This window comes from Quercus lobata, unplaced genomic scaffold (genome assembly GCF_001633185.2).
Source record: "Quercus lobata isolate SW786 unplaced genomic scaffold, ValleyOak3.0 Primary Assembly Scq3eQI_163, whole genome shotgun sequence".
Lineage (NCBI taxonomy): Eukaryota > Viridiplantae > Streptophyta > Magnoliopsida > Fagales > Fagaceae > Quercus > Quercus lobata.
In genome coordinates this window covers 64576-87332 of record NW_022154754.1, presented here as the reverse complement: position 1 = coordinate 87332, position 22757 = coordinate 64576, and the positions used below count along the sequence as shown (strand labels likewise).

General features: G+C 34.2%; 2 protein-coding genes across 3 annotated transcripts; one reads left to right on the top strand and one right to left on the bottom strand.

The window, feature by feature from the left end:
- Positions 1-64: 64 nt before the first annotated feature.
- LOC115973240 (phosphoinositide phosphatase SAC1-like) lies at positions 65-14572 on the bottom strand. 2 transcript variants are annotated; one of them, XM_031093496.1, is made up of 7 exons: positions 14010-14572; positions 13737-13902; positions 13211-13433; positions 8675-8751; positions 7569-7601; positions 675-862; positions 65-540 (listed from the first exon to the last, which is right to left on the bottom strand). In XM_031093496.1, the coding sequence occupies exons 1-7, from the start codon at positions 14392-14394 to the stop codon at positions 290-292; spliced, it is 1323 nt and encodes a 440-aa protein (XP_030949356.1). In that variant the 5' UTR covers positions 14395-14572; the 3' UTR covers positions 65-289. The 2 variants fall into 2 exon arrangements, with proteins under 2 accessions (XP_030949356.1, XP_030949357.1); XM_031093497.1 differs by lacking the exon at positions 7569-7601 and having other exon boundaries at positions 67-540; positions 14010-14570.
- Positions 14573-17646: 3074 nt separating this feature from the next.
- Positions 17647-22070, top strand: LOC115973239 (protein PHOTOSYSTEM I ASSEMBLY 2, chloroplastic-like). Its single transcript, XM_031093495.1, has 4 exons — positions 17647-17893; positions 19232-19291; positions 21596-21642; positions 21753-22070. Exons 1-4 carry the CDS (start codon positions 17711-17713, stop codon positions 21838-21840), a joined length of 378 nt encoding a protein of 125 aa, XP_030949355.1. The 5' UTR covers positions 17647-17710; the 3' UTR covers positions 21841-22070.
- Positions 22071-22757: the final 687 nt, after the last annotated feature.

Sequence of the window (22757 nt, the reverse complement as noted above, 5' to 3'; positions counted from 1 at the left end):
TAGAATAATGGCTAAATGATTAAATTCACCATTTCCTAATAGCTTAAGCTTTTGGGACAAATGGAAATTTATCAAAATCCATCAACCGTCATTATACATTAGCTGTACCTTGATGCAAATTCGCAACCACAGCTGGTTGGAAAGAAAGTGATGGGGAGTTTGCCAATCCTTGAATTTGCTATAAACAAATTGATACAAGAAATTTTACAGGGTGAAAAAGTAGCAGATTGCACTAGGTATTAGATCTAACATCAGAAAAAAGAAATAAAGACCCCAATTTGAAATTTTTTTATTTCTCCAGTTTTTTTGTGTGGCCAATATGAAAATAACTCAATAGAATCAATACCACCAACAAAGCCCCATGCACGTGAAGAATCCAATTTCTTGTATTTGAAAACAAGACTTTTAATTGTAAGACATTAAAAATGCATTTAAAGACAACCTTTATTAAATTAAGAACAATAATTGGATTGCCATATCTCCCTGCCAGGTCTTCAAAATGCAATCTGGTTGCCTCATATGTGGGATCATATCTCTGTACTGAAGTCAAAAAGGAAACACACTTCATTTATTTCATCTTTAATAAAACTTCTATTTATTATGAAAAATAAAAATAAATTGCAAAGCTAACAATAAAATAGTGCCCATAAGAATCAACAACAAAAGCAACATACAGATTATATCAGGTTTAGGACTAAATCTTGAAGCTTCTTGCGACCAGAAAAGGGGAATTGAGCCACGCATCTGAACAACAGAACTCATTCTTCCCTTGCGTGACCCAACTTCCTCATCAAGGACAATCTGTTCTGTTTCAACATCATTTGCAACCCTTCCACGATCGTTAACTCCCCTTTTCAAGTAACTGCAATTTATGAAAACCATTGGCAAGGTTTAATACAACAGTTTCCTAAATATATACAGACAGAAACAAGTTCTGTGTATTATGGAACTGAATACATAGTTCCTAAAATAAATATTAGTGATTTATATAAAGAAACTCTAGCAGAAAAGGAAATGGTTCCTTTTTCTTAAAAACTGCAATAAATAAAACTAATGGCATTGTGTTAAGAGAGTTATATTTCTACATCCCTCCCTAGTTCTCAGGACATTCTATCTAATCTATATGTCCTTTTCAGTTGTATCACAAATCAACTACAAGGCGACTCCTTGTTCAATGACACTTTAGTCTGTAATTTGTAAATAAGAAAGAATACAAACAAACAAATGGATTCAGCTTTTTGTTCCTTAATAAGTTATGGGTTTATTGCTTTACATGTACTACTTTATAATTTAGACAAATTCATGTTTGTGGCACCCTGTGCGACATCAAACCATTATGCTTATTAGTTGACTTCTTATCAAGTTTATGGAAGTTGAGTCTTATATAGTTTTAAAGGTTTTGTCATAAGCAGTCAACCGTTAAAACAGTTTTTATTTTAATTTGGTTCAATAACTTTAGTCAAAGGTAACTATATTTTACTGTTTTGCACTTCAGTGAGAGACAAAAATTCCCAATTCTTGTGACAAAACTTTTAGGGTATTTAATTAATTATGCTTATTCTGCACTTAGGGTTGTTTTACATGATTATTAAGCCATTAAGTGTCCATTAGGTAACTTGCATTGAGTCCTCGTCCTGGTATTGTAGAGAAAAGTATTCTCTATAAGTAAATTTCAACGTACTCAAAGAATTAGATTTTGAGCGTGTAGGCAATATTGTATTCTCTCCTCTTTCTGGCGCATTATCACCAGTCACTAGATACTGTTCACAGCCAAAGAGAAGCCCCCTTGAACATCTCTTTCCTTTCCTCTTCACAACCCAAAACCATGGTCCCCCTCTTATATCCTCTAAGACCCTTCAAAACCAAAGTTTCCTCTAGCAAACAACCAACCAAATTTCCTATCTTACCCGAAATAGCTGCTGCCAAAATTTTCCTGCCAGCAGTTTTTATTTAAAAATAATTTTTTTTGATAAGTAATGAAAAGATTTATAAAAAAACAAGAAACCCAAGTACACCAGGGTGTACTCAAGGAGCAATACAATCAGCCTCTCAAAAAAAAGAAAGAAAGAAAAAGCTCAAACATATCGAAGAAAGAGAAATAGGGAACAGACTGAAAGGGAACACTCCAATAATCCTTCTTCTTTTTTTATAAGTAATAAAAATATATTAAAAAGAAGAGGGGTGTAACCTGAGTATACAGGAAGTATACATCAAGGACAAATACAAATCAAGTGCAAAAAGTACAAAAGTCCATGAAATCACGGACTGAAGAAAAAGAACAAAAGCCTAACACTGTAACCCAATCCAGAAGAGTCTTAAGAAAGAAGAGTTTAAGATCTGAAACTGATCTCTCTAAATCCTCAAAATGCCAGTTATTCCTCTCCCTCCAAATGCACCACATTAAACAATGGGGCACAGCCATCCAAATAGCAGAATTCCGATGCCTCCCAAACTTTCTTTGCCAACAAGCCAACAGCTCCACCACTGTTTTCGGCATAACCCAATGAATGCCAAATAGAGTAAACACCATAGACCATAAATCAAAAGCAATAGAGCAATGGATGAGGAGGTGGTCAACTGATTCCCCATTTCTTTTACACTTACAACACCAATCCAAAATCAAAATCTGCCAATCCTGAAAAGTACAAAAAAAAAAAGAAAAAAAAGAAAAAAAAAAAGATTTAATTTCAAGAATAGACCATTTGCAACCCTCAAAGCTTCTAGTATTCCATTCCTGCCAAAGACACCACATGATGCAGTGTGGCGCAGCCCTCCAAAATGCAATGTTTTTGTGCTTGCCGAAACTACCCTGCCAAGCTGCAAGCATATCAAGAACCCTCTATGGCATAACCCAATGCAAACCAAACAAACAACACACCATAGTCCACAGCTCATAAGCTATGGGATAATGAAGAAGAAGATGTTCCATCAATTCCACACTTCTTTTACACATATAGCACCAATCCAAAACAATAATGCCTCTCCTTCGAAGATTATATGTAGACAAAATCTTCCCTAAGGCAGCAGTCCAAGAAAAGAAGGCCCCTAGGAGGAATATACAAGCACCACACCAATTTCCACAGAAATGCCGTACCATTGGACGAGGATAAAGGCTAGTAGTATCCTCATACCTCAAAACCGCTACGCTTGGCAGGTCTCCAACAAAGTTTATCCGACCCCTCATCCCTCACCGACTTGGAATAGATTAGGTTCCATAAACTTAACCAAAGACTCAAGCTCCCAATCTTGAACCAATCTTGAGAAATGAACATCCCAATGGGTCACCCCATTAGAGAGTTGCATAAGCTCAGCTAGTGAGGATTCCATATTGAGATAGATATTAAATAACTTTGGGAAAGCCACTTTAAGAGGGCAATCTCCACCCCACATATCATGCCAAAACTTCACTCTAGAACTATCTCCCACATCAAATTGAAGATATAGGGAGAAGGTCAACCATTCCCACCTTATGAATTTCCAAAGACTAACACCATAAGGACTAGCCACAACTGTTGTACACCAACCCCCCATTCACTCCCATACTTCACCTCTATATCCCTCCTCCAAAGTAACTCTCTCTCAGTACCATATCTCCACAATCACTTCTCTAGTAATGCTTAGTTAAATCTTCTCAAATTCCTTCTACCCAACCATCCATTATGGATCGGCTCACAAACTTGGGCCCAATTCACCAGATGAAATTTGGATTCCTTACCAATCCCACTCCATAAAAAATCTCTCTGTAACTTTTTAGTAAATTTAGCCACCTCCACCGAAATAGGAAAGGGAGAAAATAGGAAGGTAAACTAAAGAGAGTACTCTTAATCAAAGTTACCTTAGATAAATATAATCGCTTCCATCCCGCAAACTTTTGCTCCAACTTCTTAATAATTGGATTCCAAATCGTCTTCTCCTTGAATTTAGCACCCAAGGGAAGTCCCAAGTATCATTGAAGCAATGACTGCCTACAACCCAACAAAGCCACTAATTCTCCCAAGTTGTTCACTTCCCCAACTAGTACCAACTCTGATTTTCCCAAATTGATCTTCAACCTTGATACTGCTTCAAAGGATGAGAGGATATCATGCAAATTTTCTATCTAACTAGAGTTAGCATCACAGAAAATTAAGGTATTGTTTGCAAACAATAGATGTGACACCATCATTGCAGTGTTGGAGTGGTTCCAATTGAGAAACCTGATAAATGCCCATCACTGACCATTGTATCCAACATGTGACTCAGAGCCTCCACCAAAATGCCAAATAACATCAAGGACAAAGGGCCAACTTGACGGAGCCCTCTAGTGCTCCCAAAGAAGTCAGTAGGGCTGCCATTAATCAATATGGAAAAGCAGATATTGGAAATACAAAACATAATCCACTTCTTCCATCTTTTTGAAAACCCACACCTTTGCAGCATATACATAAGAAAATCCCAACACACGTGATCATAAGCTTTCTCCACGTCCAATTTACACAACACTGCTAGAACTCCTGTCTTCAACCTACTATCTAAGCACTCGTTTGCTATAAACACCGAATCCAAGATCTGTTTGTTTGTCACATTAGCATTTTGGGACTCCAAAATGATTTCCAACAACACCTTCCTTAGCCTATTGGCCAACACCATAGAATTGATTTTATAAACTCCACCCACTAGGCTAATTGGTCTAAAATATCTCACTTCCATAGCTTCAACTTTTTTTGGAATGAGAGCAAGGAAAGTTGCATTCAAACTCTTCTCGAAAACAGCTTGGGCAAGGAAATTCTGAAATAAGTCCATAATATCCAATTTTAAAATATGCGAACATGTCTGAAAAATAAAATAAATAAAAAAAATGCCATAGAGAAACCATCCGGTCTTGGAGCATTATCTCCATTAAAACCTTGAAACACACTCAATAACACTTCATCGTTAGGAAATAGCATATCCAACCAAGTTGCTTCCTCCTGATATCCTTGAGAACTCCAAATCACCCAACACAAATCTTCGTCTTTCATTTTTAGAATACAACTGTTGATAGAATTGAGAAATGCACAAAGATATAGAATCCGAGCCTGATGTCAACTCTCCCTTTACCAATAAGGTATCTATGGTGTTGAACCTTCAATGAGAATTCGCAATTTGATGAAAAAAATTTAGTATTTCTGTCACCCTCCTTAAGCCAGAGAGCTCTAGATTATTGCCTCCAAAAGAGTTACCTTTTCCAACTCACTTATAAGTCTTTTTCAATTTCTCCTCATCAGATAGAGAACGAATTTCCTCAACAAGATCCAACTCATTAAGGCTCTTCCATAGATTGTATTTCTTCTCCTCCATACTACCAAATTCTTCCCAATTCCATTTCTTTAGATCATTCTTCAAAGCTCTTAATTTGCTAGCTATTATATAACTAGGAGAAACTTGAAAATGATAGGATTCCCACCAAGAGCTCACCTTCTCCACAAAACTATCTGCCTTCAACCGCATGTTCCCAAATCTAAACAGCCTACCACCTCTCTAAAAATTCCTTCCTTCAAGCATAATCGGGAAATGATCAAAGAGCAGCCTCGTCAATGGACACTGATATACGTTGAGAAAATTCTTCTCCCAATCAGTCGACAAGAGAAATCTAAACATCCAATCGAGTGTTAGACCATGTGAAAGCACCTCCACAGGTAGATCCAACAAACCATTATCTGCAATGAAATCTAAAAATTCATGCATGGGGTAAAATACTCAGCACCGAGGTGCTCCGATGGAAATCTCACTGCGTTAAGTCACCTCCCACACCAAGGCACATTCCACCAACTTCTAATCCCAGACAATTCCTCCCAAAGGTGCCTTCTATCTCTATCTTAATTAGGCCCATATACCCCAATAAATGCCCACTCAAAAATTGTCAACCACATTTTTGAACTTACAGGAAACAGAGAAACGAACTACAGTTTCCTCTATCTTGTCTACAACCCTTCTATCCCACATCACTAGAACACCCCCCCGAAGAACCAACAAAGACTAAGAATAACCGGTCCAAATGCTGGCAGCCCCATAGAGATCATATCACTCCTGTTGTAATTAAATCCATTTTTGTTTCCTGCAAGAAACTATATCAACCTACACGTCTTAATCATATTCCTTTTTTTTTGATAAGTACGTCTTGATCATATTCCTGATCAAAGCCTTTTATCATTATTGTTCAACCCCCTAACATTCCAAGAAATGATTTTGATATTCATTGATGAACGACTAAGGCCCGTTTCTTATTGACACTTCTTGGCTTGGCAGACCCGTTCTCAAAATTCCAAGAACTCAACAAGTTTTTCAGCTCCTGATTGCCCTCTAATCCCTCCTTCGCCAGTTTTTTCTAAGCACTTTCTTCTAGCATCTGTTGTTTTCTCCTCACCTCTAAGGATAAGAAAAATCCTATAACTTCCTCCTCAAGACCCTCCAAAGAAGTACCACAGTTTTTTTTAAGAGCTTTGATCTTCCTAGTAACCCATTGCGACATCTCACCCTCAGATTCCAAATCAACAGATAACTCATCCCATGTTCCTGCATCCTCACATTCTTCAGCCCAATTTGCAATCTGCCTTCCCCATGAGCACCAAATCCTTACATTGCCCATTTTCTATGGCAACATCTACCTCAATCTCTAAGTCTGAAAGAAAGAAAACAGCTCCTCTTTTTTTCCACCTTATAAGGGGAAAAGGAGTAGGGAGGGAAAAGAAAAAACCTAGCCTGTTGGTTTTATTTCCAAACTTCTCTAACAAATAATTATTCCACAAAATTTATAAAATCTCTTCTACAATCTAAAGCCTAAAACCACAAGATTTAAAAGCATGGAGACCACCATATAATCAATTGTGAGCAAGCTTCCAAATCTATTCTACATCAATAATCCATAACTTATAATGATTTAGCATTAATCCTCCTGGTGGCATGCCCTTCAAGACCCCATGAAAATACAATCCACTCCTACCACTTTTCACGGATGCAAATAAAGCAAAAAGAAAAGAAAAAAAAACCTTTGAACAAGCAGAACTGCAGACACTGAGATTATAATAATAACAACTGCCTTAGAAGTGCCAGAACAAACACAAAATCTTGAAAAGAAAAAATTATACAAAAGGATGCTGCTAAACAGAAGAGTTGAGAAGCCAGAGAACTTAAACTAATTATTCTACATCTAAAGATAGCTAGAGAGAGAGAGAGAGAGAATCCAGATTTTTTCAAGAAAAACCTAAAAATTAGATACACAGGACAGGATCAATGAGTTTGTCAAAAAAATAGAAGCTCCAAAAACCAAGATTTTTGAAAAGGGAAACAGAAGATCATATCAGGGTAAATATGAGAGAGAGAGAGAATTAAAATAGGAAATGGAAAAAAAATGAATTAAAGATCCATTTGCAAAAACATAAGAAACAAACCTACACATCCTGAAATGAGGGGATAAAAGGTGAAAAGAAAGGTTCTCTGTGAAAAACTTATGTAAAGGGAGAGAAAATCTCCAGTTACAGTTTTGCCAAACTTTGAAAGAAGGAATCCAATGTGAAGACAGAGAGCAAGGTAGAGAGAGAATGTCTAACCTGGTTTGTTGCTCCTCCTCCTTCAGTCCTTCCCTGAACAAACCACAAGAGATAAACACCTATGGGGGGGGTAAAGCTTATATAAACTATTTATTGGATCCCATAATTTGTGGATTACACACGCACCCACATGCATATACTCACACACACACACACACACACACACACACTATAAAAAGGAAACGAATATTTAAGCAAACACCCAAAAAAGTAATGCCAAGTGAGACCTATCAAAGTAAGTAGGTGCTCCAACATCCACAAAACTGCCTGCATTAACTCTATTTTGCAGTTCACCCCCTTAACTTTCAACAGTATTAGTTGCCTATACCATTGATGCTCCTAGAGTCATCAAAACTAACCAACCTCACATAAAGAAATCACATCGGAGGAACAAATTTTAAGCCATTCAACTGCATTTTATTTAGTCTAGAGCACTAGTTGGTCCTTAGAAATTTCAATTGGGTCCTCCAAGTTTCAACATGTGCAATTAGAACCCTTCGATTTTTTAAAGTATGTTCATAGGTGCTACTGTTATTGCAGAATTTAATGATGTAGCATGTTTTCTGCCAACTTGACCAATAAATAGGTGATATGGCATGCACATGACTAGCATGTGCACTTTGAGAATCTTAAGTTGCTTCAGATGTTTTTCCAGAGGCTAATAATAATCCATATTTTTTTATTATATTCTATTTTTCTGCATTTGATTTCTTATTTACAGGGTCAATTTGAATTTAACTCAACATCAACACAGTAGTTCCAACCTTTAACTCAACCACAGTAATAAATTTTTTTCTTTTTTTCTTTTATCTCAACTTGATTAGATACTCACAAATTGAAAATGATAACTGCATGGGTGCAAAAGTCATATATATCCAGAAATAGTCAATACAACAAGAAAATTAAAAACCAATTGTGGATGGACAAATCAAACCATACTTTATGGAAAAGGCAAAAAAATTTCAGAAGTCCAGGACCTAGAAGTTAGAAAACTAATCTTAGTAATCATTTTTTTTTTCTAACTAAATTTTTTAAATACAATTTCATTTGATTGTTAAGTAAAAGAATAAGATGAACCAAAGCAAATTTAAGATATTCAACCATACCGTGTCCCTGCAAAATGTCGAGAGCGTCTTGAAACCAGAGAAACACTGAAGTCCCTCCCAAAAATTGATAGCCTCGTCTGCCACCATCACGTTTAATAAAATTGATTGAGGTACTAAATACATGTTGTTCCCAATGACATTGAATTAGAAGACAATAAGATCATGCAATGCGCTATGAGTTGAATTCTAGGGAAAAAAAGAAGGGGGGGGGGGGGGACATATTGTGGTGAACAGACACAATCACCTTTGAATATTCTGCTTCCATAAAATAAAATTTCAAGAGGCATTTACAATGGAAGGATATAGCATACCTAGTCACCCATTATTAGTAAAAAGAATAAAGACCACAATATAGAAATGATAATTAAATCATAATAATCAACAAACTATGTTGCATTCTACATGCTATGTACAAGACTGAAACATTGTGTCACATACTAACAATGCTAAATTATTTTCTAGTATTGCTATCTATACATAGATTTGGCCATCGCTAAAATAATTGCACCATTACTCCCTCAATTGATCTCAGTCACGCAGAATCAAAGTTTAAAATAAATTGTCATTGCTGTGAAGCCTTGCAATTTGTAATTCAGCAGTAGATTCAACATGGCAATCTTGATTTTAAGTTTTTGGAGCCAAAGAGAATTTTATATTTAACATTGTTGGATTTGTATTTATATACAAAAATTCCTTTAGTTTTGTATGTTTTGATAAGTAATAAAACACATTTAGAGTGCAAAAATGGTGCACCACTTAAATATACGGGAAGTATAAAAGAGTAAAAAAAAAAATTATTAACATCGAAAGTGTACTAACTCTAAAAACTCCAACAAATTGGAGAAAGAAAAATAATGCATTACCTCAATCCATCCAAATAACGTATTTTTATATTAGTAAAGTCATTTTTTTTAAACAAGATTTTACAAAGAGTACAATGGGGACCAATGGAGTATACCAGCTCTACACCCATGAAAGCCCCTATAAAATAAAAAATACAATGAATTTATTTAACTCCATCCAAATAACCTAAGAAACATATGCTTTATCTCTACGATTGTAGTTTCACAACCCTCAAATATACAAAGATTTTGCTTTTGCCAAATACACCACATACAAAAAAAAGGGTTTAACACTCCAAATCATAACTATTCTAAGTCTCCCCAAACAGCCTCTCCAGCAAGCTAACAACTCCAGCACCTAGCAAGGCATGACCCATGTTACCCCAAAGAGAGAACAGATGAAAACAATTATCTTGCTATAGAACAGTGAAGAAGATTTTTGGACAAGTAATAAAGTTTTATTGATTCCAAAAAATAGAGTCACCCAAGTATACATGGAGTATACGACTAGGGACCATACAATTAATCATGCAAATTACATAAATTTATCAAGTCGCTAACCAAATAATCATAATAATCATATTTTTGATGATTTGGGACATTCGGAGGCGCAACTCAAAGAATTGTTTGCTGGGACTTTGTTTGACTGGTCTCATGCTTGGGGAATCACTTCTAGTGATTCCATTCCATTGTTCTAGATTCTTTTTTTTGTATATATTCTCTTTTTTTGTTGTTTTCCTATACATATTTTTTAGGCTACTTCATTCTTTTCGAATGAAGTAGTACTTTCATTTCATATAACTTTTTCTTACTTGTCAAAAAAATAAACTAACCAAACATAGGGATTGACTATGTAATAATTTTAGATCAGGCAGACTTCTCTCTATATCTTCAAAGCTCTGTTTGTTCCTCTCCCTCCAAAAGCACCACATCAGGCAGTGCGGGGCAGCCATCCATATATAACCATTCCTATGATGCCCATATTGTCCTTGCCAGCAAGCTAGTAACTCAACAACAGACTTTCACATCACCCAACAAACCCAACACCAAAAGCCACAAAACCATAACAATAGGATAGTGTATTAATAGGTGGTCTACTAACTCCCCATTACATTCGCACATGACACCAATCCAGAGTCCATACATTCCTCCTCTTTAAATTGTCATTTGTCAAAATTTTCCTTAAGGCTGCAGTCCAAACAAAGAAAGCAACTCTAGACTGATCGCTAGTAATAGTATGCAGCAATACCCAATAGAAACCAAATGGCACGCAGCAAGACTCAGTAGAAACCACTAACCTTAAAACCCTTTTTTCTTATCTGGTTATTTGTTCCCAGCGCATCTTATGATCCTCCCCACTCCCCCTCATTGACGCACCATAAATAGTGAAGAAAATTGACAAGTTCAACACTGTTTTAGCACATACAACACCAATATACTAACCCTAAAACTCTTTTTTTATCTGGTTGATGGTTCCCAACACATCTTATCCTCACCACTCCCCCTCACTAACGCACCATAAATAGTGAAGAAGATCGACAGTCTCAACACTGTTTTAGCACATACAACACCAATCTACCATTACCTTGTTCCACTGCCTTAAATTGCAAAACATCAAAATTTTACCCAAATTTGCAGCCCAGGTGGAGAATGCAACTCCAAGTGGTACTTTCACCTCTCAGATACTACCTCAAGGAAATAATAAATTTACTTCTCCTTTCCTTAACATTGTGAACTACATATTTTTAGAAAGGAAACATACCATCACGTCTTTTGCATCCTCCAAACTTTAACTAAAAACAACAAGTCTAGAAATAGAACCAAAGACTCCCCCCAGATATGTAATTCCCTCTACCTGCTGTCTCCAACAATCTACTAAGTGCCTCCATAAAAATTATGAACAACTGAGGAAATAGAGGGTCTCCGGTCTCCCTATCTCAACCCCCCGTGAGCTTTGAAAAAAGACACTCGGGCTGCCATTCACAAGTACTGAAAAAGGAACTGCCATTCACAAGTATAGGAAAACAAACAGTGGAAATACACGAAAAAATCCACTTCCTCCATCTGGGGCCAAATCTATATCGCAGAAGTATGTATAAAAAGAAATTCCAATGCATGTGATTGTATGCTTTCTCCATATCTAACTTGAATGGCAGTGTGTGAGGTGATTGGTGTCCTCACCGGGTTAGAGGAATGTATGGGGTTAGTCTTAAGACCATAAGGGCAGGATGGGATCAGTCTGTTCATTTCATTAGCTACAAGTTGGGGGATGGAACTCAAATAAAGTTTTGGCATGATTCTTGGTGTTGAGGGCAACTACTACAAGAGAGGTTCCTAAGTAAAATAGCAAGGGATGTGGAAGCTTTGGTGGCAGACCACTTCATTTTCAAAGGGAAGACACACCATTGGGATATCAATTTCACAAGTACGATACATGATTGGGAGCTAGAATCAGTGGCAAACCTCATGGATCTCGTTAATTCAAATGTGATCAATCAGAGTGGCATGGATGAAATTTGTTGGAATCCCTCTCCTAGGAGTATGTTAGAAGTAAAATCTTATTATAGATTGCTTCACTCTTCCACTCGGTTATCTTTTCCTTGGAAAAGCTTGTGGAGACCAAAAGTCTAGGCTTTTTTCTGTTAGACAGAGGCTATGGGAAAAATTATAACTGTTGATGACTTAAGGAAACGAAGGATCCTTGTTATTGATTGGTGTTGTATGTGCAAATTAGCATGAGAAACTATAAACCTATTTGCTTCTTCATTTCCCTGATGCTTATGAGCTATGGAGTATATTTTCACATTGTTCGGAGTTGTGTGGGTCATGCCATAAAGGGTGGAGGATCTCCTTAATAGTTGGAACCAAAGGCTGGGTGAAACTAGAAGTCACACGATTTTGAGCACGATTCCCCATTGTCTCATGTGGTGCCTATGGTGTGAGATGCATGGACTTTCGAGGGATGGGTGAAATCAGTGCATGATTTTTAAGCTTATTCATCTCAAACCTTTATTCGAGTGGATGAATGCTTCCTCTCTATTTTCCTTTGATAATATCTTTGAGATTCTTGATACTTGTTCGCTTGGTTCTTAGACTGTTGTAATCTATGTACATGTCCTGTGTACATGCTCTACTTTTTGAATTTTTAATAAAAGCTTTCTTACTTATAAAAGGAAAAACATAATATATATATATATATATATAATTTGTACAATACCCCAAGAATGACGGATCTTATGCGACTATCGATACACTCATTGGCAATCAACACTAAATCCAAAATCTGTCTCACTCTAACACATGCATTTTGGGGTTCTGACACCACCTTATCTAGGATCAATTTCAACCGATTTGCTGATACTTTTTCTAGGATCTTATATATATGAATTTTTTCAAAGTTTAAAAGAGATAATGGGTTTCTAGATGCAAAAATATCATTATTAGACAAACTAGTGACAAGTTGAAGTGGTTGAACGTGACTTTGAATACAATTTCAAGATTTAGACATAACCAGTTGAAAGGGCTAGATAACATATATTTAGCTAGAAAGAAGCAAATGCGTGACGTATGTCTAAACTAGATCCAAATGAAAATATTGGGCCTTATGTGTAAACAACAAGGATGGCATACAGATATCACATTCACATGAGATGAGATACAAAACCATTAAAATAACAAAACAATCATCACATACCTGCTTAAAATCCCCATGAACTAAAGCTATCGTCCAGATAGTGTTATTGCATCTTGATCTAATTGCTTCTGTTAGATGAGCATTCCACACAAATATGTTGTCATATGGCATCCCTTGCTCACCCATAAAATGCACATTTTTTTGCAAACTTTGCATGATGGGATAGGTGTAGCTATAGAAAAAATCTTTGGTCAGTTCAACACTGGATAAAAGCTTCTTGTACCTGCATTTAAATGATGAAACAGTAAAAAGTAAGTATTAATAAAATCCTTTTTTTTAAAAAAAACCCATTAGCAAAAAGTAGTTATTCACAGTATGAAATAAGACTCTTTCAAAAAAATGATAGTCATTGTTGTCCATTGATTAACAACAACATAGCCAAAGCCAATTCAGTAGGTCTGAATTACCCAAATACAAACACCTAAATTCACAGTTGCAGTGTCAATTTCATTTGCAAACTATACTGGTGGCCTAAGTAACAAAAACCCATTTCAATCAGAAGGAAAAAAAGAAGAAGAGAGTTTACCTTAGCTCAGTTTTAGAATGTGCCAAATCAGTTTGAACTGAGACATGAGGAATTGTGATTAACTGGCTCTCATCAATGCTATAAATGGCGTGACCACAAATACTCCCAATTTGGCGACGCTTAGTGACGAGGATCAGATAATAAGACTCCAGAAATTTGATGCAACCTATCAAATATTAAAAATAGTCGCCTCATTGCACAAATAGTAAAAATTTAAAAATTAAAAAAAAAAAAAAAAAAAAAAAAAACAGTTGGTAAATAAAATAAAATTACCGGCAATACCGTAGACCTTAGCGACAGGGGTGAGGCCGCCGGTGGCACGATTGCCTTCATCGATACGCTGGAGCAAGTTTTTGATTTCTTTGGGGGAATAGAGCACTGGGTCTTCACTTATGTTGAGATCAGAGGGCTCACTACGGTCGATCTTCAAGACGCGGAATACCCTCTTGTTCCGATCGCTTCCGATGAGGTAAAATCTCTGACGGGTTTCGTAGAGTTTGAATTTCTCGAGAGAGTAGGAGGAGGAGTTGTTGTTGTTGTGGTTGTTGTGGTTGGGATCCAGTTCAGAAGGATGCACTTTGGCGGAGAAGGAGAAGGAGGAGGAGGAGGAGGAGGATGATGATGCCTGCACATTCGATTTCTCGAATTTCGCTGCCATGCAAATGCAATTTTCGGTGAATTAGGAATTACAAGGCTGCAGGACTGGACATGTGAATGTGATGGGATTGAACTTTCTCTTTCTGCTGCTCTGCTCACACAAGGAACTGAACACATCCCCCTGTTTGGGTAACTTTTTCTATCAAGCTTCTGTCCGAAACCGAAAGCTTTTCTTTCTTTTCTCGTCGTTTTCTTTTTTTCTCTTTTTTTATTTATTTTTATTCTTTTAAGCTAAAATGCAAATTTAATATATAGTTTCAAAAGTTTTAAAACCTAAATTTTTAAATTTAAATTTTTGGGTTTGATAGGGCTTTAACTTAACCAGATTTTAAATATATAAGCTTTGATTAGAAATTAACATAATTAGAAATAAATTTTAATAGGTAAAAGTCTTAAACTTCATTTTGTAGGTTCCGAGTATTTTTACAGTTTTTGAGGTTTGATAGATATTTTAATAATTTTTTAGATTTATTTTGGTAATTTTGATGATTTTAGGGATATTTTGATTATTTTGGTTGTTATGGATTATTTTGGTCATTTTTGTAGTTCTGAAAGCATTTTAGGAAGTTCTATAGAATCATCACGCACGTTTAATGTGATGGTAACTCCACAAGTATAAGTGTTTATGGGGTGTAGAGGATAAGGGCCGAGATTCAAGGGAGTTTCACACACATATACTGTTAGATTATTCTAGAGTAAAATTTATATCTTATAAAAAAAAAAAAATAGAGAAAGTTCTATAGAAATTTAGGTTAGTTTCCTAGTCATAGGAATATTTTAGCCATTTTGGTGAATTTAAGGGTATTTTTGTTAGTTTGGTGGTTCTAGGGTGCATTTTGGTCATTTTGGACATGCCAATAGTATTTTGGTTATTTACAATTTATAGTTTTGGAAGTTTCAAAAGGTTTTTTTTTTTTTTTAGATTTTCTCAACAAAAAAGAGAGAGGGTTTTTTTAGACGTTGAGAGGTTTTAGAGGTACTTTTGCAATTTTGGTGGTTTCAAAAGTACTTTGATCATTTTAGAGATTGTAGTGGTGTTTTAATAATTTTAGAGGTATTTGGTGTAGTCAGACTTTTGTTTGAAGATGGAACATTGAAAATGTTTACAAAAAAAATTTTACACCAAAGAAAACGTATCTAGTTTAATTGTCTCAAATATCACAAAATTGATTATGAAATGGGTTTTCAAAGGTTCAACAAAACCCATTCTTTTAGAACCTAATCATATGAATTGTGACAGCGTGGTGGATAGGAACTTGATGGTGGTTCCTCTAAAAATATAGTGTATTTTGCTTCCTATTTTCTATGGGACCCATTAGTGAAAATCTTGTTTGGATTTGTTTTTTGTTTTCATTTTCGTTTTCAATACCAAAAAAATAAAAAGAGAATGAAAACATAATATATATATATATATATATATCATTTATAAATTAAAAAAAAAAAAACTTTTTGGCATCTTTATTTTCAACAAAATGAGTTCAGTGACATTTTCGTAAAAATATTGAAGATTGTGTGTGTTGCTGTTTCCATCTATGTGGCTTCTTGCACATACATTTTACTTGTTTGTTTTTCGAATGTTTTACTATTATTATATATTGAGTAATTATTCAGTATTCTAATTGTACAACAATATTATACTTTCTCATCTCACATCATAGTGAGATTTACCATTCATATGAGAGGAAGAAGTATCATGTTCTTATACTTTGATAGTATTTAATTATTTTCCATGCTACATCAACATGATGTAAGATGTGTATGCAAACAATTGATGGAATATGGATAAAAATGCTTGATCATATCCTTTTAAAAGGGATCAAAATTCAAGATTGAATCTATCCCAAATTAGTAAAAGGACTATCATGCTATGTTTGGTTGAGGTGAAAAAGGGAAATGATAGAAAAGGGGAAAGAGAAAATAGGTGTTTTCCATTGATTGGTGGAGGTGAGAGAAATTGATGGGATGAAAAATGGGTGGGTGATTTTCCACCCATGCCAACAAAATATAATCTTTCCCAGGGTGAACTAGGAATTTATGTTTGGGGGAGGCCGAGGTAAAACTATTATATTAATTTGTAATTCAAGAAAACTTCAAACTACAATATACATATGCGTCTTTGTGCATTAGTTTTCTTTTGTTAGTGTAATTCTTATTAGCAATTAAAATATCAAACTAAATGATCAAGTGGAAGGGCATATGTGGGTTCCAGTTAGTTCAACTGATAAAATTTTTTATCGTTGAATAAGAGATCTAGAGTTTGATCCTTATTTATACAAAAAAACCAATTAGTATTTTGGTCTAGTAATAAAGAGCAATAATTAGGAGCAGACATTATAGGTTGAAACTATCTCTTAAAAGTGAAAGAACATATCGTAGAGTTTTGGGAAAGGAAAAAACTTAAATACGGAACATTTTTAAGTGTAGTATATTACGTTTCCTAATGAAACTCAACCACTTATTTATCATGACCAATAAAACACAAACATTATTTTCATTTTCAAGAGCCTATTGTGTTTAATATAGTCGAGCTTAAATGGGGAATTTAATAAACTATATGTAAGTTTTATCCTTTTAGAAAAAATTATGAATCTTCTAAATAGAACTAAAACTAAAAGTGAGAAGAAGTTAATAAAAAGACATGAGATATGGCTAAAGTGTTAAGAGAAGGAATAGAAAAAGACAAATGGTGAACAATTAGGAGGCCGTTTGGTAATGTTGTTCTAGTAACATTGTTTGTATTTTTTGAAAATATTTGTGGATGAAAAAATGTGTAGAAATACGTGTAATATTGTTTAAACGATGAAAACTATTGTTCAAAACCCCTAACCAAACAACCCCTAGAATTTTGAGGATCCAAATTTGGTTGATGTGGTGGAGGATTTTGATGATCCACTTTTCTATCATTCATAATATATATATATATATATATAAATACAAATGATGAAAAACAAAAATGTAGTTTATTCGCCCAACCAAATATATCTTAAATATAAAGCTTTTCTTTTTATCCACCCCGAAAATAAAAAGATTTCATTAATGTAAAATTGTAAACCAATGAACATCCCATTCCATTTTAGGCAACAAATATTTGTGTCCTTATGAGAGAGAGAAAAAGTAGTGGCTCTCCTTTTAGCTTATAGGATCAACGGGTGTGTGTCACGAGATTCTCATTATTCACACGTGTGAACTTCAACTTCCAAGGAAAAGAAGCCAACTCACCTTGATAATTGTTTAAAGGTGAGGCAACTGGAAACTGTTCACACAAAATTCTAATAAATATCCATTAGAAATAACAACAAATTCCTAAAATTAATTAAATGGCTGAGCTCTCTCTGTGTTGCAATAGCTTGACTCCTCCGCCACTACCAACATTTCAGCATCCTCATCAATTTAGTCCAAGGGTACCGATCGTCATAGGTGGCAATGGCATAGAACTCAGACGTGGAACAACAACAACTACAGCTTTCGCTGCAAAATCTGGTGGTTTCTCACTTAATTCGGTAAACTCTCTTTTATTTTATAGCTCTACTTTACGTCATATTTTCTTCTAAACTACGTTTGTTTCATGACATTTATTACTTTTGAAGATGAGCCTACTAGTCTGTTTCGGTTAGTTAAACTGTCAAATAAGAGATATGGTTTAAGCCTCCTTTTAAAAAAAATTTTGTTGCGAAAATATGCATGGGTAAAAAAAAGTTGTAAAAATATGTGTTTTATTGTTTAAACGATGAAAACTGTCGTTGAAACAATATTACCAAACCAAGGGGTACCCCTTGGTTTCTTTGAGACGATGACAAAGAAAAATCATTATAAGGGGACGATTGAAATTCTATCACGAACTAAAAAAATAAAATAAAATTATTTGAGCCACCTATGATCAGCAAAATTAGTATGTATTCGAATTAAATCACTGCCTCTTATGTGGCTTCTTCTTTGAATATATATGTACTGTCATGTGTTTCACTCATGATTTACAATCAATTAGATGAACTGGACTTTTATTTTATATTTTTAAATGCTTCATTACCGGAGTTAGAATTAAATTCAAATAGTTGGCTGTATATTTAATTTTCCTTGAAATAGAAAACTAAGGTTGCGGGATAAGCTTATGCACTTTCTTTTATTATTTAGCTTATTTTTGCTACTATTCATGAGTCCTATTATACTATTTAAGTTAATTTTTAACTTTATCTACTATATTTTTAGCAAAAAATTTTCAGTTTCAGTTAAATAAACAGTTCCCAAATGGATCCTAAGTCGTTTAAATTTAAATGAAAAGCATAATGCAAAATTTAAGTTTTACTTTATTGATTAAATGATTATATTTATCGTTTCTTGACATTTCCAATCAATAATTTATTATGGTATCAAAGCAATAGAACTTGGGTTCGACCCTAAGTTTAGGTCAGGAGAGTGTTAGAATATTGATTAAGTTTTTGGCACAGTTGATAATATATCAACATAAGCTTGAATGTACTCAATACCGGACTTATTAATTAATTTATTAGCCTAATTAACCTAAAATTGTATGTAGAGCACTCTAAAAGCGTACTCAGTTTTGACTAGCATGTGATAGTTTCGATATTGCTTGTTGTGGGTATGAATAGGGAAGCGCCATATCTCTGCATGAAAGGGGAAGAACATAACATGGATGGTCAGGTCACCATTTTATGAGAAAGAAAGAACTACCAAAATTTTTAGGAAGCTTGATTGACTGGATTATAAATTTATATGAACACAAAGAAACATGAAGGACCTTCAAATGATTCTCCATTGCTTTTAGTGGTATAATGCACATTTGGACATAGATTTACATTCATTTTTCTAATTGTCTGCAGATCTTGAAAAGTTGTGAAACATGTGGAGGAAAAGGTGCTCTAGAGTGCTCAGGATGCAAGGTAATTCATTTTATAATGCGTTTTATATGCATATTTGTATTCTTTTCTTCTTCTTCTTCTTTTTTTAATTGTTTTTTTTAGAGTCCTTCATACAAGTTAACTTGTTAGTTGTTGCTATTATAATTATTATTAATTTTTTTTTTCTCGAAGTGGGGGTGGGGGGGGGTTGTTCATTTTGGACCAGGCCACAAGACACAGGATCTAGCTAATTCAGATACTTCCAACTAACAATTAGGGACTAAAAGGCCTTTTTTTTTGTTGTGTTGAATCATTAAGGGTCTGTTTGGATTGATGGAGGAGTGAGGGGAGTGAAGGAGAGTAGAGTAGAATTACCTAAAAATAGGCTAATTTTGATTCAATTCTTATCTACTCTACTCTACTTTCCTTCCATCTCCCTCGATCCAAAAGAACCATAAGAATTGGTAATCCATTCAATTGGCTTAGGCTATATATATATATATATATATATATATAAATATATAGGTGATGGTACAAGATGCCTTCACAAAAAGGTGGACAAAACTGGCGCTTTGGACCTTGTGTTGGATTTCTTTTTTGTTGGATAACATTGCATGTAACTTTACCAAATAAAGAAAGTGATTGAACCCATGGCAGGTTAGGGCTTTTCTGTTTTGCCTTGCAATATCCCAAATCCAATGGCCCATCTTTGATATCAATTCAGAATCTGTTTTGTCACTTTTGTCTTTAATTCTTCTGGACGTGGTTACTACATTTTCTTGAGCATCATTCTTAATCTAAGCAATTGAACTAAGGAGTAGTATTGTTGTCATTTTTAAATCTTCATGTTAAATCTTTGATTAATATTGTTTTTCCATTAACAAATGCGCATGGAAATCATGAATAGATTTTGCTTCACACCAAAAAAAAAAAAAAAAAAAAAAAAAAGAAGGAATAAAATAAAATAAAAGAGAACTAGGAAAGATGTTTGGCCTTCAATGTTCTTGCGAAAGGTACCAAGTCTAGTAAATCAGAAGATTAGGGTTTCATACATAGCCGAATGTAGTGCTTTTTTCTCATTAAAAAAGAAGAGGAACGTAGTGCCTTTTCAGTCAAATATATGCTGACATAAATTTCCATGTTTGAAAATTGATTTCCTATAACTTATTCCAGGTGGTTGTGCACTTGTGCTTAAGGAATTTGTTGAATTTAAAGAAAAAAAATTATATCTGTGCCAATATTAAAAAGATGAAAAAAAAGGAAATAAGATAAGAAAAAAGAAAAGAAGGTAAATTAACTCCCTATTTATAGATTGGAAGTGTATCATCGTATTAAAAGGTCTGGGATTTTCACAAGTCCAAAAAAAACTAAGCATATGTTGAATGTGTGTGTCTATATATATATATATATATATATATATATATATATGTATAAAGTTAAAGTTGAGATAAAATCTAAATAAATTCCAAAATGAAGTTTAACTTTGTGTATGTTTCAAATTAATTTCTTAATTTTGATGTAAGTATTTATTACTCACTGCAACAATCGAGAATTTTGTGAGTTTTATATTAAATGTGACACCACTTTCAATAAGAATTAATTTTTTTTTTAATATAAGAATATATAGCATATTGAACTAGTATTAGTTTACATTTTTTTAAAGCAATTAGACAATTTTTTTATTATTATAATTTTTTTTTTAAATAACCTTATCATTTGAAAGAGAGTAAAATCATATTCATTGAATCTAAATTAAGTAAGATAATTCAAGAATAAAATCATACTACAACTGTAATTCATTGAATCTAAATTAAGTAAGATAATTCAAGAATAAAATCATACTTTTTTTTTGAAGCAAGAATAAAATCATACTACAACTATAATTAAAAAACGTAAATTGTAATTATAAGTAACATAACCTATAATTTAGAGAAAAAAATTGAATTTTAAGAATATAATTTAAAAGGAAAAATTGTTAGTCTCTAAAAATTGAAATCTTATTTTTTATTTTCTCAATGCCCCCACCAAGAATAAAAATATAATGATCAAAACCATAGTTTATAAAACTGGCTCCAAAACAAAACACAAAGACCAAATTTATACAATTAAACAATATTCTTACAAGGCTTTTTTAACAGTTGACAAAATATAATAATGACCATATTTAGCTTAGGTAGGAATTATAAAATACAGCTAATTGCAATATAAATAAATGTTAATATAGTTTATATTGAGCTTTTGAGTAATGCAGTCTATTTTAAGATGAATTACTTTTTTTTTCCTTCCTTTTTCACTCATCCGTTGTTGCAATATTGTGAAACTAACGCCTTTTTCATCTTTCATTAGGGCACAGGAAGAAACAAAAAGAATGGAAATATTTTTGAGCGCTGGAAGTAAGTTCATTACTATTTTTAAAAATCACTTTGCTTAATTTGAAGAATATGTAATTTATAACTTTCCTGGTCTAAATAATTTCTACTTTTTTTAATGTGCATTTGCATAGATGTTTTGATTGCCAAGGATTCGGGCTAAAGAGTTGCCCTAGCTGCGGGCAGGGTGGGCTGACACCAGAGCAAAGAGGAGAGAGATAATACTGCTTAAGAACTTTGTAGTTATTTGAAAGGATGGAAAAACGCAAAAAAGGCATAAACTCTTTGTATACTGAAAACTGTTAGCACGCACATTGAATTTGTATATTGAACTTCATGATTTGAGACTCTAAAAGCTAAGCTTTGTCTGTTTGATGAGACTTTGGTACCAACTAAGACAAGCGCCTAAACTAGTTTTCCTTGAGGAACCATAACGGAAAGAGTTGATGCCATGAGTTGTCTGATTCTCTGTATGTCTATGCTTCCATGATCACATGTTTTATCTGCTTTCCCTTGCTTGTCTCACATGACATGTAGTATCCTAACTCCAGACTTAGTTTGGTAAAAAGGCCTTTTATGGAGTCCTATTTTGGTTTTTGGACCTATAACCAGGTGGCGACTCATTCGTCTCTTTTTAAGAGACTCTGCGTACTTTCAAGCTCGTATCAGCTTTGAGTCTAAAACTGTTTTAAGGGAGATTGAGTACTGCGTATCTTGCCTTTGCGAAAAGGAACTGACATGTCGACGTGTCCTAAAAGAGAGTATGAATCACGGAAATTACAATTATCAACGACGTCAAGGCCTTAGCGGCCTCTTTCCATGAGGTCAGGTTATGTCATGTACGTTGTTAGGAGAACTTGGTAGCCTACTAGCTCGCTAGACGAGCTCTTCTCTCTGATCCTATTCTTATCTGGACGGAGGTTGTTCCTTTAGACATCCAGGTTGTTTAAAATAACAATGTTAGTCAAAATCTTAAAAAAAAAATGAAAAAAGTTTCTGTTTGGTATCTAAAAAAAAAAAAATAGAGGTCATATATACCATTTAAATTATTCCCTTGTTATGATGTGTTGAGCAAATATATATAATGATCATTATCCTAGAAATTGTGGGCTGTTAGACTAGCTCTCAATCTTTTTCAT